The 19,635-nt window shown below is 49.8% G+C and overlaps 1 protein-coding gene and 1 long non-coding RNA gene across 5 annotated transcripts in view; one reads left to right on the top strand and one right to left on the bottom strand.

The window, feature by feature from the left end:
* Positions 1–4,500: 4,500 nt before the first annotated feature.
* LOC141572716 (uncharacterized) lies at positions 4,501–7,780 on the bottom strand. Its single transcript, XR_012498116.1, has 3 exons — positions 7,311–7,780; positions 6,683–6,958; positions 4,501–5,544 (listed from the first exon to the last, which is right to left on the bottom strand). It is a non-coding gene; the product is annotated as an uncharacterized LOC141572716 (long non-coding RNA).
* Positions 6,718–19,635, top strand: part of SLC25A37 (solute carrier family 25 member 37) — a 35,662-nt gene continuing 22,744 nt past the window's right edge. For 2 of the 4 annotated variants that reach the window (XM_019714801.2, XM_019714791.2), the window contains exon 1: positions 6,793–6,933. Coding sequence is in view for 1 of the 4 variants with exons in the window: in XM_019714773.2 (XP_019570332.1) it covers positions 6,718–6,933 (216 nt within the window). In the remaining 3 variants the exon portion in view is untranslated. Of the gene's footprint in view, positions 6,934–7,216; positions 7,238–19,635 lie in introns of those variants that run through there. The other 2 variants (XM_019714773.2, XM_074338225.1) reach the window with 2 other exon arrangements.

Here is a 19,635-nt window from a genome sequence, read left to right as displayed (position 1 = left end):
TGCTGTGTCAGGCGAACCTGGGCAAAGTGGAGAATTGATGACTATTGATTTTTACAGAGCAGGCATCTGAGATAATGACTAATGACAGCAATAAAGGAGTCTTATCAGCCTTACAGTTTACTTTAAGGGTGGGTCGGTGGAGGAAAGAGTCCTGAATGAAACCCCTGGTTTTTTATCCCAGTTCTGCCACTAACCACTTCTGTGTCCTTGGACAAGTTACTTTATCTCTTGGATCTCTTTTGCTCACCTGTGAGATGGGACTTCCAGGCTATATCATATTCTAGGTCTTTCCAGTTGCCCAGCTTTGCCACTCCATGTTCCTAAGAAAAGTCGCACCCTAACTTAGCATTTGTGACGTCTACTTTGGAAGACAAGAAAATGTCACTTTTTTGGTCTCTTCTTCATGCACTGTGTTCAAAGCCTCAGAATCTAATGTGCAACATATTTAATTTCCTGGAGATCATGATTGTCTGCAATACTATAATATTATTATAATATAATAATGGTATTACACAGGAATAAGGAGCTCTTTTGAAGGAAGCTCTTACTCCTTTAATAACTATTTATTGTTCATTCACTTGGCATCTGCAAGAAACTTAGAGTGTAATGGGACAGTAAAGGCATGGCTAACGTGAAGAGGAAGGTGGTGAGGGCCACGAAGGAGACATGAAAGAGTGACAGTTTCAGCTCATGTCTTCCAGGTCAGGGAAGGCTTCATGGAAGGGGAGCCAACTGAGCTCAGAAATGAGTACCATTTCGACAGGTGAAGACATGGAGCTCCCTCCCTTAGCAGACAAGTAAGGAGGGGACAGAGACACAGGTTTAGGGAGATGGTTTTGGGGTGGAAAGTAAGGGCTGGCTATAAGTAGGGTGACCATATGTCCTAGTTTTCCCAGGACAATCTCAGTTTATACTTCCTGTCCTGGTGTCATTACTAACACTGCCTCTTTTCACTCCCAAAAAGTGTCGGATGACAAATTATACAGTCACCATAGCTCTAAGTGATACTCTTGCAGAGGCCAGATCTACACATGGCTAGTAGGATCTGAGAGGTAGAAAGAGAGAGGAGGCAGGAATGCCTCAAAGGTTGCCAGCTGGTTACCTGGTAAAACAGAGGTAAAATACAGGGGGGGAAATGGCATTAGAAAGAGTTGCCGATTATGAGGAAAGTTTATGAATTTAGTTTTAAATCAGGAAGATAGAGCTGGAGGGAGCCCTACATACCTTTGGTCCAATCCCTCCTTTTACAGGTAAGGGGACCGGGGCAGAGAAACTACACAGGATTGGCACCTAGGCCTCCTGCCCTATCGTTTGCAGCTCTTGCCTCTCTCCCTCACTGTACTGAGTTGAAGAGTATCCCTCCAAATTCATGTCTACATGAAACCTGCGACTATGACCTCATTTGGAAACATGGCCTTTACAGATATAATCAAGTTAAGATAAGTCAGACTGGCATAGTGTGGGCCCCTAATTTAATATGACAAGTGTCCTTATAAGAAGATGGAAATCTGGACAGAGACACACAGGGAGAAGGCCATGTGACAACGGAGGCAAAAATTGGAGTGATGCATCTATAAGCTAAGGAATGCCGGGAGCCACCAGAAGGTAGCAGGAGGCAAGAGAGGATCCTCTTCCAGGGGAAAAGCCTTTAGAGGGAGCATGGCCCTGTGGACATCTTGATCTTGGACTTCTAGCCTCCAGAACTATGAGAGAGTATATGTCTGTTGTTTTAGGCCACCCAGTTTGTGGTCTTTTGTGATGGCAGGCCTAGGACACTAATATGCTTTCTGAGTTTTAGGTTCATGTGGAGTATTCAGGTGGAGCTGTCCGGGAGGCATGTGAAAATGTGGGGCTGGGATGCAGAGGAGGGGTCAGGATTTAAAAGAGTCAGGGTTGGTAATAGGAAAGTGGGAATGGAAGAGAAGGGAAGGGAAGGGAAGGGAAGGGAAGGGAAGGGAAGGGAAGGGAAGGGAAGGGAAAAGAGGAGGGAAAAGAAGAGGAGAACCTCTGAGGACAACGCATGGAGAGGAAGGAGAGGTAAAGAAGGAGGCAGAGGGCACTGTAGAAAGGGCAGGAAGCAAGCTGAAGTGAGGGGGGAATTCCAGAGGAGGCAGAGGTCACACTGGGAAAGGGGGCTAATTTAGCATTGAGATCATGGGTGACCTTTTCAAGATTGAGGGGGGATCACTTTTTCAGGGACTTCAGGACAAAGAGAGAAATAGGGCAATAGCTTAAGAGGAGGGATTTTATTAGGCTGTGCAGAGTTGAGTATATATATGGGAAACAGTGAGGACAGGGTACAATCACAGATGTAAGCTCTTGTAGTGGGTGGCTATTGGATGGCCCAAGGCCCACGCATGCAAACACACAGATTTGGCACAGCTTACCCAGGATTCAGCCAACACTTTGCCTCAACTGAGCATGAGCGCTCCTTTGTCACCCCCTCTGTCTGCCTCTGGGGCCTTGAGCCATCCGCTAGGGGATGGGCTCTTGAATGAGAGCGGGATCAAGAGCAATTCAGTGACAGTGTAGCCCCTGATGTGAGGAGGGGGCAGCTGCCATCGTTGGGTCTCGTCAGTGAATTGGAGGATGGCACGGGAGTCAGGGCACTGTCTCACAGCAGTGGAGCCTGGGCCACGTCATGTGGGATGACTGGACTCAGCAGTCATGTCTGCCGGAGCGTGAGCACTGCAGGCTCTTGGGAGGCAGAGTAGGTCAACATTTCTCTCAACCCTCACTTCTGACCCTGGCCCGTCACCACCCTTTGTAAGCCTGGTAAAGTGAGGGAGATCTGCCTTTTCTGTACCTGACGGCTCTCTCCCACCCCTTCTTTGTTTGCCAAGGCTCTGGAGTGAGGCTAGCTTTTCACCTTCATTTCTTCTTTTTCACGGGGAGACACATGCCTAACTCTGAATCACAGATAAGCTTTTAGGAAACACAGTGCTGTCCTTGGGAAATTGAGAAATTCTGGGATTACAGGCCAGATCTGTATTTGAGGGAGGGACCTACGTATCCAGAGGTCCTTGCAGTCCTCTCAACATATAACCTTGACTTCAAATGAATGTGGTTATGAATGGCATCCATTGAGAAAAACAAAGACAGGAAACACACCTTCCACCCTGGTGCCCCACCACACGGTGCTCCATGACACATCAGACCCACGGCAGCTGCTCCATAACACGTGCCTCCTCTCTGGTAGAGGAATGCTGGGGCCCCAGTGGGAGACACAGCGTGGGCCACATTTCTGAGTAGGGTGTTATGGTATCTGTGTGGACAGGCAGATGTCAGAGCTAGAATAATTACTGGGAAAAAAGTAAGAGTTTTGAGAAAGCCTGAACCTGTTCCTTCTGCACCCATAACTCCTTTCTGTCATCTTTCCTCTCAACACCCCAAAATTATATATACTTCACCAGGATATTTTATTTTACCTTTTATCTATATTCCCCTCACCATGTGTTAAGTATCAATGTCCATGGCCAACCGACGAGGAGGCACGCCAACCAAATAGGCCAGAGCCATACAGCGAGTACATGGTGGAAGCAGGGCTTGAAGGGCCCATGACTCCAAAGTCAAGTGCTGATCACCCTACAATGTCTGTAGTTTCCCCTTTCTAAGTGGAGCTTGGTTCTCAGTTGAGCGAAGGTAGTATGATGACATCTCCAGAACCTCAACGTTCAGGAACTTTATGTAAGACTCCAGTGGAACTAGCAAGTCATCCTGAGTCCCACAGGAGAGGATCACTGCTGTGCTCCTGGGTCCCCATGCTGCTTCCTTCTTGTTGGCAGTGTGGCCAAAGCACTGGGTTATGGTGTCTGGGATGTCACCCCTCTCCAAGAAGGCCTTCTGCAGAGGTCTAGGACCAGGCCTGGCGATTGTATTCTGACATCCAGGAACGGCTCCTTCATCAGGATGCCCTCTGGCTACTATACATAATATCATTGGAATGGGCCAGGAGTCGACGCTAGGCTGGGCCGCCAGGGATAACTCTCAAATCCACACTGCCAAACTGGCTTCCCCAGGGGACTTCCACCACTGAGGTAAGGAAGGCCATCTGCTGAAGCTGTGGTACAGGGTTCAGGAGACTGCTACCATCACTGCTGCCACCCCCACTGCCACAATTGCATCGCAACACCCATGAATGTGGTGACCAGACACTGTAATGCTGTTGCAATAGGGAAGCCACTGCCCACCCCAACTGCTCCTAACCCTAAGTGTTTATTATCTTGCTAGGCAGCAGAAACCATCAAAGCAGCTGGAAGGTTCCCTCTATCTCTCTTCCACCTCCGAGATCTTCCTAGTTCATTGAATTGGTAGAATCTAACTTATTCTAGACTCCTAGCTGCAAGGGAGTCTGAGAAATGTAGTTTAAAATTTTCTGGCCACTGCAGTACAAGGAATTTGAGAGGGATGCTGAGTACTAAACCTCTATATTTACCATATATGGTGAGAAAAAATATTGCTTATAATAAATATTCCAAAAACTTTCTAAATGGTTCTGGATTCACATTTATTTACTAAATTTTTTTTTAAAATCTTATGTCTCTGAAGATTATGGGCATGTTCACATTTGTCAAGAGTCCTCTTAACTATCCCAGGGTGACTTTTCTCCACCAATATCACCATGGTAAAGTTCAGAGGTTTTCTCATCCATTGGGAGATTACATCCTAAAAAGAATGATTCATTTTCATGTTTTTCATTTTTTTATATTATAGAAATAATACAAGTATTATTTAAGTCTGAAAAACATAGTAAAAGTTGTTATCTATAATCCTACATTTCTATCACAATAAGCACTTCACTCTTTTCACATGCATATTTACATTTTGTAAATGTAACATTTATAGAATCTTATTTTTTTTTTCCTAATGTGCATCATAACCATTTACCATGTTACATAATATAACCACAGTTTTTAATGGCCCCATATTTCACTAATACATGTGTCACAATTTAGCCATTCCTGTCTAGTTAAACATTTGAACTGTTTCCATTAATTTATTACTATAAATAATGTTTTGAAGAAGAGCTTCATGCATATTCAGACTTTTGTATCACATTCTCAGAAGTGGGACAATGGGCTAATATGTACTGGGTATCCATTTAAAAATATTTTTTTTAAAAAGGATATCCATTTTTAAACGAATATCAACAGCTTTCGATCAATGTTTTTTAAACATCAACTTTGGCAAAAGCAGGGAGTTCTTCTCTAGCGAACACTAAACACAGAGCTTGTTTCTGCCCATCACGTCTTCAGCACTTGTCTTGGGAGCCACTATTGGCAGCTATCAAAAAGAGGGCAATGGTGCCTTGGCCTTGAAGCCTCTATTGACAAAGCTCACATCACTGTATCTCAAATCCCCGAGAGCTGCCTGGGTTGCTGTGACACGAACCTTGGGACCAGGCAGAGGGTAAAGAGCAGGCACAACATCTTCAAGGTCTCCTCCCTTTCATATCTCAAGGCCCAGTCTTCCTGACCAGAAGTCTTCCCTGAATTAGGTGTCTGGTGCTGTAGAGGTTGATCAGCTGGAGCCAAGTCTTCAGCCCTGGAACATGTACATTTAGACGTGCAAATGCCATACTTTCATGGAGACTTCCATAAACAGGTCACCTCCCTGCTTTTTTATTCCTTCTCTTTCCCCCAGATGGAGCAAGACAGTATTATTTGGGTTGAAATAAAGCAGCCTGGGTTACACTTTATTTAAGAAGCCAGCTTGGGATGAGTTTAAGATCTAGGAGACCAGAGTCTTAGAAGACAGGAGGAGATGTAAGATTGCAGGCTATTACTCTCAGCCACTTTGCAGCCCTACCCTGGGACTTTCCAGGCATATCATCCCAGAGGAAAATGTGCTAGAGGTGCCTAATCAGAAGGGCTCCATCCTGGTTACTAGTTATTGTCTTGGTCAGTCCAGGGCAGGGTGGATTTAGTCTCTTTGTGAGAATAAGCGGAAGAATAAATTTAGCTATTATGTGTTTGCAGTGAGAGAAAACATTTCGAATAAAAGGCTGTTCTTGAAGCAGCCTACAAGAGGGCCTTGTTTTGAGGCTCTCCGCAGTATATGACCTCGTGTTGCACAAAAGGAGGTGCACTACTATAACGCACGGTGTCCTCAGTTCTAGAACTCCACTCCATCCCCACGTGCACCGCCCCCCTCCCCTCAATCTGGCCACATAACTGCTCCATAAATGAGATTCACAGTAATTCTCCCCACCTCCAGGCCTTAGGAATGCCAAAGCCTGCTGAGCAATACTGTTTGCAAAACCGTGGGCTCTGGGGACCTATTTCTCCTGAGCCACTGTTCCTGCTCTCCCTCCAGCTCTAAACATACCCCCTCCACGGCCCGGCTGACTTTCCCCATGGGCCGCCCCCATTGCCTGCCCCAAGCGAGGCAGCACCACCTCGCTCGAGGTGGTACAAGTTCCCGGGACACCCCAACGTCTCCTCTCGCCCCCGTCCGGTTGCTTGGAAATTTGCACTGGACAGTGACGTCACACAGGAAGGCGGGTCCACACTGGCCCACACACCAATGGTGCGGCCGCAGCCGGCCTCTTCTTTTCCAGTGATTGGTGTCTTGGGCCCCTCCGCTCCACCCCAGCCCGCCATGGCGTCAGGCGCCGCAGCACCCGGGAGGTGGTTCCCACTTTAAGAAGTGAAGTTTTTCGCCCCCTCCCCCCCCTGCCCACCTCCTGCAGCCTCTCGCGCCCTGCGGAGCTGGCGGATGGAGCTGCGCTGCGGCGGCGTGGGGAGCCAGGCTGTGGGGCGCAGGATGGATGGGGACAGCCGAGATGGCGGCGGCGGCGGCGGCTGCAAGGACGCTGGGTCGGAGGACTATGAGAACCTGCCGACCAGCGCCTCCTTATCCACCCACATGACAGCCGGAGCGATGGCCGGGATCCTGGAGCACACGGTCATGTACCCGATAGACTCAGTGAAGGTGAGGCACGAGGAGACTTTAGGGACTGAGCGAGCAGAGAGAGAGCGCGCGTGCGTGCGTTTGCATCCCGTGCAAACGCACCCTGAGGCAGCGCCCCGAAACCACGCGCTCCCGGCGCCACGGCGCCCAGAGTCGATCCGCGAGCTGGCGTGCGCAGTTGGGGCGCTGGGGAGCGCGCCGTGCGGCTCCTTCCGCCCCGGGGCCGTCCCTCCCCCCCATCCTGAGCCCACGAGGGTGCCCAGCGCGCACTCCATACGGGCGCTCCCGCCGCGTTCCTGGCCAGGGCTGCGGCGGGGGAGAAGTGGTGAGCAACGCTGGCCTCGGTGGAGGCAGCGGGGTTCCCGAGGGAGGCGATCGGTGCAGCTTTGCGGTCTTACCATGCCTGCCCACGCGACCCAAGGGTTTTAGGGTCCTGGCTCGTCGCTGCTTCAGCTGGCGTTCCCGCTGGCGCTCCTGGTGTCCGAGGCGCGGCGAGAGGCGTCCACGGACTTGTGCGGGGTGGTGGGGGCTGCCCACACGTGCGCCGTTTCTGAGGGAGCTCGCCGCCGGGAAGCGCTAACCACACTCGCGCTAAGAAACGTGGCCCCGGCCGGGCAGCGCTCCCTCCGGCCCTGGTGTGTGGCTTCTGCTTCCCGGGTGTTTGGGGGGTTGTGGGAGTGGCAGGGGTCTCTCGGTTCTTGGTAGCTCTCTTGGGGGGTGCCGGTTCAGCGGCGCTGAACCCTTTTCTTTGGATTTCTGCACTTTTTCCCTTGGAGTTTTTGGGCAGCCAAGCAGCAGAGAGTCAGTGAGACCTGCGGTGACATTTGCCTTCTCTTTTTCTGTTGCAGGGAAGTGGGCCGGCAGGGAGAACGGTGTGCTATCCAGCCCTTGCTGTGGGTTGTGTAATAGTCACTCAGTGCGGCCGACACTTCTTCAGGCAGCTGGTTTTAAATGCATTTCTGCAAGGAGGCAGTTTCAGACAGGCAGAATTTGTCTGTTCGACAGAGAGCTGCTCTCTGTCAGCCTGATCAGGACACCGAATGGCCAGAGAATAAAGTAGAGGAGGGAAGTAATAGTAGTATGGACACGTTGCATTTGTGTAGGCATAACTCATCTAATTCACATAGCAAACCTGGGGATTAATAGATGAAAAATTCGAGGCACAGAGAGGTGAACTGATTAACCTCCCCATAGGCTAACACTCCACCCTATCCTCTAGCTCCAGCCCCACTGTGCTTTGGAAGACTGGGGGCCTCCCTAGGTGTCAATTATTTTGAAAGGCAGGGCCCACAGAACCCCGGCACTGGCAGCTGTATCTTATTGCTGATGCTGGCTCCACATGAGCGTTGTGAAGGCCAGAACGTCTAACTCAGAGGGTTTCCCTGCCCGGGGCAGCTCTCGGAGAGCTGGCAGTCAGTGACTAGAGAGGCACAGGTCCAGGGAGAGAAGGCATAGGCATTTGCAGGGAGGTGAGGCCCCGAGTCTGTGCTGCTGGGCCTGAGCCATCACCCTTTCTGTCCCTCCAGTGTCCCTGTGTGGAATTAAAGTAATGATCCTTGCCTGCCAGGGTTATAGAGGGCGTGGAAGGAGATCTACTCTCTTAGGTTTTCAAAGCTCCTCCGGGAAAGACCCTGGACAGATACCAGGTGACATTTGTGTAGGAAAGAATCCCTCCCATGTAATAAAATTCCCCATATTTGAAGCTGTTGTCTCAAGTGCCTTGGACAGAGTGTGGGGAAAGTTAGGAGCAGGGAGATGTTATCTCAACGGGCATCAGCCCCACTGGGTCGTGGAGATGAATGTTCCGTCAAGGAACGATACCGCTTCTGAGGCCCTCGGCCTCTGCGTCGAGTTTGGTTCAGAGCATCATTTTAGTTTATCCTTAGGATTAGAAAAACTTAGTCATGCCTTTTGAGCTCCCTTTGACACTTTAAGGAGGCATTTGTCTCACGGGTTTAAATTGTGTGATCTGTGTTTAGTTTCTTCCCGGCCCCTTAGACACTGGTATGTTTTGCTCCGGTCATCACTGTGTACTTAGTATTACTTCCTGTGGCATTTTTCAGCCATGGACAGGTGAACGTAACATGGTGTGTGTGGTCGAAGGAGCTGGTCTGGCTGTCACCTTATGGGGCTTTACTGTGACATGAAGGCGTGGGTTCTCTAATGAGTCAGCCTTCTGGGTGCTGGCATTCTAACTCTGACCCAGAACAATGACCGGTGGAGGTTCTTCTGTTTTCAAGCCCACAGGTTTGGTTTTAAAGCACCTCTCGTTGTTCACTACATTTTTGGAAGGGGTAGCAAGGCTTAGTCTTGTATATTTTTTCAGCTGAGACAGTTAGAGAGAGAGAGTGAAGTGGGGGAGCCCCTTTATAGGACCCCCGTGAGGCTGTAGCAGAATGCCAAAGTCTGCCAAGGTCAGCACGGTTGTCTGTGCCCAGCCCGAGATAGCAGGGATGCATCCAGGCTTGAGTCATGGCGATGCTTGGGGAGACTTTGTGATCGTAAGTATTTTGGATGATGGAGCCTGGGAGTGAGTCAGGAGCTCTGGGTTGGGTTTCAAGCCCTACCCATGACTTGCTCGATGCCTGAGGCACTGTGCTGTGCCTTCGTTTTGTCTGGACCAGCACAGTGTTTCTCCCCCTTTTAACTTGTCCCCCTTACTATGAACACAGAACACCCATTGTCCTCTTTTCTGTTACTTGAAGTTGCAAATAATTATGTCAACTAAAGCCACATCAATGTAAATTGTATCCTGGAAGAAAAAGTTAAGTTTTATTTTATAAGGCACACATTTTTCACTTTGATGTCGTGAAGTTAAATGAGAACGTTGGGTGGCCTGGTTTTTCCAGTTTTTCTATCCTAGATAGTATGGACCATGGAATAGAGACCACGATGCTTCATGGTGTGGTTGTAAGTGCTGAAAACCAGCCTTGCTAAATGCTAAACATTACAGTATTACATACATTTTCCTATGAAGTCCCATCCCACACCCCAATGTCAGTCACTTTCATGACCTGTGTTTTTCAAACTGTGGGTCATAACCCATTATTAGCGGGATCAACATTTTAAAAACAGATTGGTCAGAGTACAAGTGGGTATGGCATGCAGTAATGAGAAGCGTTGCTCCATGAAATTCTATTTGGGTTTTATGGGTATGTGTGTGTGTCCCTGAATGGCTGTGTAAAGTGCACTTCTAGCTTAGGGTTTTGACCAAGAAAGTATGAAAAACACTGACCCCGATGATCAGTAATATTAATCTCTGGAGCTCCAGCCATCAACAGCCTGTGATTACTAAATAGGCATTTGGAAGACCCTCGGCAACTTTTCTGCCCCTTCCTGTGTCTTCCTCTCTCACCTAGGCCCACGGTGGTGGGCTATGAATGCTCACTCACTAATCTGGAAAGGGCCAGACTACCAGGACCCTTGCTATGGGTTTTCTCCTTTAGGTTCAGAGCCCCCACCGTAGGACCGAGGGAGAGAACCTGGGGACTCTCTTGGGCTTTCGCCAAATGGTTAGCAATTACTTGTTCCTTTCCCACTGGGGTGGGCAGCAAGTTTTCCATGACCTTCTTCCTGGTGCTCCAAAGTGGCAAGTGGTGTAGTCACCTCCATCAGCTCTTGGGATAGATGTGAGAGCCCCTGGTCAGGAGTGCTCAAGACCGTGGGGAGAATGCCAGGTGGGTGGAGAAGGAAATTCCAACCCGATTAGGCACACCACTTGTAGACCATGCTGAGTCCTGTGGTGGTGAAAGCAGGAGCAAAAGGAAACAGGAAAGATTTGAAGCGAGGGAACTTCCGTTGACCTTTTCACAGCCCTTCTCTTGCTGTCCTGAACTCGGCTAGGAAGAGCCCTCCTTCCCAGCCAGGCCCTCCTTCCCAGCCAGGGTACAGACGGAGGGCTGACAGCATTCTCTCCAGGAGTTGGTGGGGGCTGAGCCAGGTGGAAGCTTCAAGTTGACCTGGGGGTTTGTAGTGGGCCCTCCTGGGCTCTGAGCAGCACTGAGCCAGGCAGGTGCCAGGACGGCCCAGCGTTCCTCAGATGGTGCTCAGCAGTGCAGGCTGACTGGTAGGAAGCCTGCTCAGGGGAGTGAAGGCAGCTGCCCGAATCCCCTCCTACCCACTTCATTGCTTTTGAAACAAAGTATAGTGTTGTTGATGCCATTCAGCTTCAAAAGGGCGTGAAATCCCGCAACAAAATTACAGTGATTTTTTTGTCTCTTCCCTTGTCTCGTCTCCTTCGGATCCCTCCCCTCCCTTCTCTTCTGTCCTTCCATAGGAGGTGCTTTTTCTAACAGGTGGGTTTGGGAAGGGCATGGAGTCAGAAAAGGAGCATTCTTGAACTTTTCTCCTAGTCTTTGTGTCATGGACTTCCAGGCCACATGCTAGTACCCAGAGTGGCATGGGTGCCCTGTAGGCTTGCTGCTGGAGTGGTGTGGGCGGGGATCTCACCCAGTCCCAGAGTCAGCACTTGGCCCCAGATGGCAACGTTCCTGCCTGCTCTGGCCCTCTCTGCTGAGAAATGCTAGGGGAGCCCCTAGCATTATAGTGAGTAGTGAAGGTGACCTCAGGTGACCTCAGCTCCAGGAGGGAGAGGCACTTGGGGCTTAAGGGGGGGATTTAAGTGACTGCTTTGTTTAAACCCCACCGGGGTGTGCATGTGGAGGTTGGGAAGGGGTGTCACATGGAGGGAAGGTGGTACTTGGTCCAGAATGCTTCCCATCCCTTTCCTGGTTTCCACTAGGGCACGTTTTAGCTACCTGTGGCCATCTCATTTATGAGGGTTTTTGTCCCATTGCTCTTTGAAGCAGTGACCAACCTCAGGACTTTAGTCCCACTTCCCCTTTTTGACAGGCGTGGGTTCTTGACCCTTTTCCAACTTCAGGAGGGTTGCCTTGCCCAGACCCACTGGATGAACTGACTTGCTCGTATTGAACAAAGCCTTTGGCAATCTCTCTTGAATCCCAGAACCTTCTGGGTCTTCTTCTATTTCCCCTAATACCCAACCTTTTCTTCTCAAAGAATTTCTATTTTTGTTTGTTTTTCATCTTCAAGGATTCGTCTGGCCCCATTGGTGCCGGCCATAGACACATCTCTACCCTCCTGGCATTTGTTAGTGCCCTCCGGGAGGGCGTGAGCTCTGCTTTACCCAGAGCCTGCCCTTCCTGCCCTGCCCTGCCCTGCCCTGCCCTCCCCTCCCCTCCCTGTTCTTCCCCTCCCCGCCTCCATCTTGAGTGTTCCCAGCTGACATTTTTCATAGGAGGGACGTATCAAATCACTTGCTCATGGTTTAACTGTAATCCTTCCCTCAAGCACCTTCGGAGCTGGGATTTCTCACCCTTAAGGGAATTGTCTTGGAAAGATGTAAATCCCAGTCTTTGACTTCCTGGTTGAGCAGGACACAGATTTTCCGAATTTTAATTTCCTCATCTATAAAATGCAGATAATGATTTTCTTCCTGCTTTCTCTCTTCTCAATCAACTTTCCATTGCTCCCTTCTCCCCTTATTTTGCCTTCCCTCTTCACTGAGTGCTCCTTCTGCCTTCCTGTCCTGTTACCAGTTCAACTAAAGCTGGTTCCCATCAGCTCAAACCCAGGCACCCTTGGGCTGGGTGGGGGTGCCGCTGCCTTCTTTCCGTTACTTGACCTCTCTCTCATCAAGCTGTCCTTCCCCTTAGAGGCAGGGTAGTGAAATGGTTAGTGCTCGGACCCTGAGCCAGACTACTTGGGCCAGGTCCCAGTTTCCACTGAGGTGTGACCTTGAGCCAGTTTCTTCACCTCTCTGTGCCCAGTTTCCCCATCTGTGAAAGGGGAAAAGATGGTACTGATGTCACAGAGTGGCAGTGAGGGTGAAATCCTTACAGCACTTAGAACAGTGCCTGCTGGGTAGTGAATGCTCTGAAGGTGTCATCTTCATCTTCATCATCATCACCATGACTGGTGGCGTTTTCCCTCATTGTCTTCAGACTTTGGGGTTCGCGCACAGACCGCCTCTCCACAAATCCTATCATCACCCCGAGACTGTCCCCTCTCGGTCACCACCTAATATTCAAATCCCTCTATTCTTTATACCCCTCAAGTCGATGGCCTTTACCTCATGGGAACTTGTCCCAACCCAGAACCTACCTGCCTCTGAAATCTTAAATTCAGATGTTTCATAGCCTGGCCACAGCTATCTCAGGGTCCCACTGTGCTCCAGCTGCCGCCTCCTCTCAGCCCATCCCTGTCCTCATCCAGCCTGGACACTGTGGCCCATCACTGCAGCCGCTGGGCCCTCAGTTCCTCTGCTTTTGTTTCTCCTAACAGCGGCCTGCCCAACCCCCGATCTGGAACAGACCGTCAGGCTGCAAGCAGCGAGCCCTTCAGGAGAAAGCCACACAATGCCTCTTTGGTGCCAGCGTGCCCATGCCTCTCGGGCCCTTAGCCTGTCCTTCCACGTGTTCTGGTCAGGCTGCTTCCATCCTCCCCAACAGCTGCTTCAGATCATGCCCGTGTTCCTCAAGCCCCCACCTCTCCACGCTTTCGCCCTCTGCACGGCATCTTGCTTCCGACTTCCTAGAGGAACTAGGACCCCACTCAAACTCATCTTCCTGTCACTGTCCTTCCAGTTCTCCCTCCATCCCCTACCCCTCCACCTACGTGAGGTAAGAGGGTCCTTCCTTCCTCTTGGGTGACGTAGCAAGGGCCGGGAAGGGCGATGTGTGGGAACCACCCTCACTCCTGGAGTGGAATCCTGGCTCCACACCTGGGCCACACTGCTTAACCTCTCTAAGCTCAGTTTCCTCGTGTGCCGAGTGGGGACATTAATACCAACACCTACCTTATAGGGTAGTTGGAAAAATTAAGGGAGCCAACGTATGCAGAGCTCTTGCTGTCGTGCATACAGTCTCGAAAAATGGCCATGGTGGTAGTTATTTTGGTGCTCTCTCTCTCTCTCTCTCTCTCGAGTAACCCAGTTCCATTATCTTGAGCCTCTCCCTCCCCCAACTGGTTCCTTAAAATCATTTATCCAGGTCCAAGCCTGTCCCATCTAAAATTAACAAATAAATCACAGACATCTAACCTTGACCCCCACAGGCCCCAAGTACCAACTTCTTTCTTCATGGAAACAGACAAACTTTTGTTGCTGTTCTTTTTTTTTCTTCTTCCTCTTCTCTCCTTAAAATAATAGATGTTATGGAAAGATCATTGACCCTTGGCATGGACTCCCTCCCCGTGTCACCCCCAGGCCTCCGGTTTCTTTGCCCACCGCTCCACTGACACCTCACGGAGGCCGCCAGTCATCTCCTTGCTAAACACACTCATTGTTTTCCTTACCCCTCTGCTGCTGTGCACCCCACCCTGCAAGGGCACCTCTGTGAGGGTGGCCCTGCAACCCCGAGCCCCACAGCGCTCTCTGTTCCCCCTTTGGGTCTGCTGCTGCTCAGTCCCTTTGACCCCTCCTGGTCTTTCTCAGCACGCTGCCCTCCACCCTCTTCTTCCCCCAGGACACACGTCTCAGTTTTCGCCTGGGTCCCGATAACTCGCAGATCACTGTCTGTGGTCCAGTCCCTCCGGGAGCTGGGTATCCAGTTGCCTCACAAACATGTCCACTTGGCTGCCTCGCGGGCTCCTCGGCCTTGGCACATCCAGGGTGGACACCCCGACCTTCCCTCAGCCTGCACTTCAGCCTGGGCCCTGTCTCTCAGGAACGTAGTGGTCATTTTGGTGGTCATCTTCAGCTTTGCTGCCACCCCTGCCCCTGCCACTTCTCTCTACCCGCCACGTGCATCTGTAGCATCTCTTGAGTTTGTTGTCTTCTCCCTGTCCCCAGGACTACCGCCTCAGTTCGGGGGCCTCAGTCAGCTGCCTTTCGTTGACAGCTTACCTCACCACCCGAATCACAGCTGAGTACTCCCTGCCCTCCTCTCACCCACACTTCCCTGCTTTACTTTTCTCCACAGCATTCATTACCTTCTAACACACAATACTGCTTACGTCTATTGATTATTTATATATTTTGTTTGTATTTATAATATCCTTTATGTTGTTTATGGTCTTTCTCCTCTTATTTGCATGTAAGTTCCCATTGGGCAGGAATCTTTTGCTGTTTTGTTCTCGGGTACATTCCCATTGCTAGAAACAGTCGCCGGCACATAGTAGGTGCTCAGTGAAGTTTTCGTTGACTGAGTTACCACCAATCATTCATTGCCGGTCCTGCTCACTCCAGCCTCAGAGCCCTCCCGCTTCCTGGTGGACTGGTTTCCACATCTTAGATAGGGAAGAGAGGCACTTCCCGTGCTGCCCACCATTCGGGTCTACTTACTGCGTCTAGGAGGAAAATGCAGCCAGGTTTGCAGTGAACAAACCTTTCTACCATTTAAAAATTATAAGGCTCTCTGCAGGTGCCAGGTCATGGTGTATGTTATCAAGTTGGGAATCCTGATTGGAATGGAAAATCCAGCCCCTTCTCCAGGGTGTAGCAGAGCCTGCGAGGGGGGCTAAGGAGCAGCCTTCGCCTGCAGTTCCCAGCAGGTGGTGTCTCCCCACTTAATGCTCTCCTAGCTTTCCCCGTTGCCTTCAGAATAAATCCTGAACTACCTTGTGTGGCATGCAGAGACTCAGACCCTCCTTCTCTGGCATGTCTACCAGAGCAAGACATGTAAAGGTATTCTGTAAATGGCGGTTAAATGAATAAAGACACAATTGTTTTAAAGAGGAAAAAAAAATGAAAACAATGCTTTTAAAACTGCTATTAAACAAATGCTCATTTTTATTTTGTTTTGTGTTGTTTTTTGTTGAGACCATAATGTGTCTTGGCCACAAACAGACTTTCTCTGCCCTTTTGTTTGTCCTTTTTTAGCGGTCGGACCGGCAAGCCACAGTCATATCCTGATGAGATTATGAATTCACCTCATTCATTCCACTTCATTCATTCCACGTGAACCAAATGCCCTCCCTGCCAGGCTCTGTGCTAGACACCGGGTAACAAAAATAAGTCCTGGCCCCTGTTCCCAGAGCATGTTCCCTATAATTAGATGCTGAGCTTAGATGACAGAACTGGGTCCCTCTGAAGAGAAGCATGGCCCAATTTGATATTTACTTTCAAATGAGCATAAGGTCTGGGGTGTCGACGCTGGGGTCCTCAGGCTCCCATCTTGAAGGTCTGGAGCCTGCTGGAAGCATCACGCCAGGCTTCTCTGCTGGGAATTCTTGAGTTGGTTCTTTCCTCTGTAGAAGACAGTGGCCATCAGTTGTACACCCCGGCCCCCCTTCTCTTCCTCACTCCTGAGGTTGTTAGTCATTCAGAAAGCCAAAATTGGCTCATATAAGGCACTTTTGAAAACATACCCCACCCTGCCAGTAATCCCAGTCAGTAGGGAAGGGCCGTTCGTTGTCTGGTCACTAGAAGGTGTTACAGTTTCACATTCATGCCTTTTCTCTGAAGAGAAAACAAAACATGTTGAAATAGAAATCCCAGCAGCAGCTTGGTTGAAGCAATTGTTGCGTCACAGGTTTAGGAAACATCTGGCCATCGTGGGTCAAGTTGGGGGCCATAGCTTTGTGTCACCGAGAGGACTTCCTCTGTGGCCACCAGCCTCTGGATCCATAGGACGCATCCAGTGAGAGACTCAGAAAGCTGTGGTACCCTGAGGTCTGATTGGCAAACACCGCTGACCTGATGACCTCATCGTTCCCTGGTATAACCATAAAGGCTACACTGGAGAGGCTGCTGTGAGCAGGGGCTGGGGAGGGGTGTGTGGGTGTCACACTTGTGCTGATATGGAGGCTCTAGAAAGGGCATCGAACCTGGGGCAAGGTGCAGGCCCCATGGATTTAATTTAAGTCTTGGTCCTGCCATTACCAGCTTTGACACCTCGGGGGAGTTGCTTCTCTGGGCTGTTGTCTCCGTGTCTAGCAGACTAATATTAGTCCCTTAGAATAATCTCATCGGCTTAGCTATTTGACGGGTCTGTTGAGAAGTTCAGGTGGGATCACGTTTGTGGATGGCTTTTGTAAACCTTCGCGTTCCCAGCTATCGACAGGTCGTATCAGAGACAATGTGCTTAACTATTAAGAGTAGAGTGGTTCCGGTTAGCAGCACAGGTGCTGGGGCCAGACGGCCGGGGTGGCGCCTGGTCAGGTTACTGAAGCCTCTCTCTGCCTTATTTTTCTCATCTGTAAAATGGGGATAGTAATAGTACCCACTTAGAGTGTTGCTATAAGAATTAATTATGACATGCCTAGAATAATTGTGTTAATAGTGTTAATAATAGTGTCAGGTACATGGTAAGCACTCAATTAATATTAGCTTCTATTATCGTTGTTGAAAGTGTTATTACTTGAATGGCTGGTTATGCTTGTATGTTGCTATTGCAATTGTATATTGCAGTACTTTTGTATTGTCTCAACCTATATTCTGTCATTTGATCCTCTTAGCTATCTTCTGAAGGTGGGAAAAGGCATGTGCTCTTTCTCATTTCATAGATGAGAGGATTGAGCTTCAGAAAAATAACATGCCCTGGAACTCGGGCCTCTTTCTGCTACGCCAGATCTGAAGGGGGAGAATCGAGGAAGGGAATCATGTAAGAGCAAGGAAGTGAGGTGCTGGGGTGCAGACTCAGATGTTCATGACGGCAGAGCCCTTGAACTGGGTTCTGAGAGAGAAGATGATGGGTCCCCAGCTGCGTTCTTGGGAGGGAGGAACTGGAGTCAAGGGAGTACCAACAGGAAATCAAAGTAGGGCATGGAACTTAGGGCTCTAATGTATAGGTAGGAGTTCCTTGGTTAACTAATCCATTATGGAGGGCAAGGGGATGATGACAAATGTTTATTGATGTAGGATATTTTTGGCTCGGTCTGGCTTCTCTCTCTGGAGCAAATTGTCGCTGCTGTTGGCACCTCTTCATTTCAGCAGGGAGTTGAAGTTGGACTCACTATAGTGAATTGAGTGTGAACTGGCCTGAGTCTTCCTTTCCAGATCACAGCATAAAAATGACCTGTTGAGAAGAGCACTATCAGAGTTTGTCGGTCTGCTAGGGCTGCAGTTTTCTCATCTAGATAGGGAAGAATAACAGTGCCTGTCTTGCCCACATTTCAGATCCACTTACTGTATCTAGGAAGAAAATGCAGCCAGGTTTGCTGTGAACACAGTTTAAAAAAGTATAAAGCTCTCTGCAGGTGCCAGGCCCTGGTATTTATTATCAAACTGGATCCTGTTAAAGAGGTGAGGTTAGCTCATTGGAATGGAAAATACAGGCTCTCGTTCCAGGGACTGTAGGATTCACAGCCTTGGACACTTAACCTCTCTCCTTACACTGTGTCTCCCCTCTGTTGGGTAAAGACCAGGGGGCCTGACTGCTGGGTAATGAGCAAGAGCCAAGCATACTGCCGGCGTGCTCAGAAATATATTTAACCTTGAGAACGTAGGACCTGCGATGAGAGGAGCTGGAACAAGCCACGGTCATGGAGGACAGCTGTGTGCCCAGGGTACTTAGGGCCCAGTCATCTCTGTGGGGTTGTCATTCTGTATGCTCACTTTTTTTAAGTGAGTCTGCCCCCTTGAGTACCAAGCAGATGAGGCTGGGGACTTTCCCGCCTTGGTCCCTGCCATCTCTGTTTCCTTGTTTGCTCACGATGCTGACATAGAAAAGTTAAGAGGGGTAGGAGGTAGGACACAGATGCCTTTGTCTCGGGGTTCCTCTGTCCTACCTTCCTCGTGCCACCCACATAGAGGGATTTGTTAATGCCTGGTCTTGGCCTGGGCCTGGCAGCAGACACAGACGGTGCAGGGTGGGCGCGTCAGCCCGTGGGCAGCTATGTTTGCTGGGCACACACCAGAACTGCCTGTGACTTCCGGCGCTCCCCTCCCTGGAATAGAGGATGTCCCAAGGGTGACCTGGGACTGTCGTGATCCTGGATTAAAGGAGCGGGGTGGTGGGGCAATGATCCGATCCAAGAAGTCATACTGGAGAGGTGGGAAAGCCTTTCCAAAGGACAAGATGCCAGTGTGTGCTTGTTTTTGAGAGGGTAGATGGAGGGTGAGCCCAGGGTATATGTTTTTACTGAAGAACCAAGATAGTTTTTCCTGAGTCATTGTCTCCGCAGCTTGTTTGCTAGATGTTGGCTTGCGTTAGTCTGGTTCATAGAAACATTGCTACCTAGGCAGAATTGAAAGGCATTTGTAAAAATGCAACTTCATCCCCTGGTCTTCATTGATTGACTCAATGAATCAAGGAGTGGGATTAAATAGGGTGTGACTTTGTGTACCTTGTGCCAGGGAGCTGGGAGGCTGACAGCTCTGAGGTCTTTTCCCACCGAAGTCCTGTCTGGAACATTCCTGTAAGGGTTGACGAGTCTGACCTCAGGGAACCTGAACCCTCATTGGGAGGCGTACAGAAAGGGCTCCTCAAGGAAATACTATCTCACTATGTATCTTAGACCGAAGGAGACGTAGACGTTCGTGCAAAACTGTACAATTCTCTCTGACCCCCGAATGTCACGGCCTGTTCCCAAGGTGCCAGGCCATCGTCAGGACACTGGTATGCCCCCTAATACTCTGATTTTGGGGTTCCGCTCTGGGCCTTCTGACTGCAGAATCAGCTGAGAAAGTTTTTGTGGTTTGGGGTTATCATCCAAGACCTCCAGGCAGGACCTACCCTCCAACCCCCCCACCCTGTTCTGACTGTTTCTCCTCCTCCTCTTTCTTCACCCCCCACCCCCCACCCCTGCTTCTTACTCCTGTTC

The sequence above is a fragment of the Rhinolophus sinicus genome, linkage group LG07 (genome assembly GCF_036562045.2).
Source record: "Rhinolophus sinicus isolate RSC01 linkage group LG07, ASM3656204v1, whole genome shotgun sequence".
Taxonomy (NCBI): Eukaryota; Metazoa; Chordata; class Mammalia; order Chiroptera; family Rhinolophidae; genus Rhinolophus; species Rhinolophus sinicus.
The sequence above is the reverse complement of the archived record's forward strand: the minus strand, read 5'-3'. Positions and strand labels throughout refer to the sequence as shown.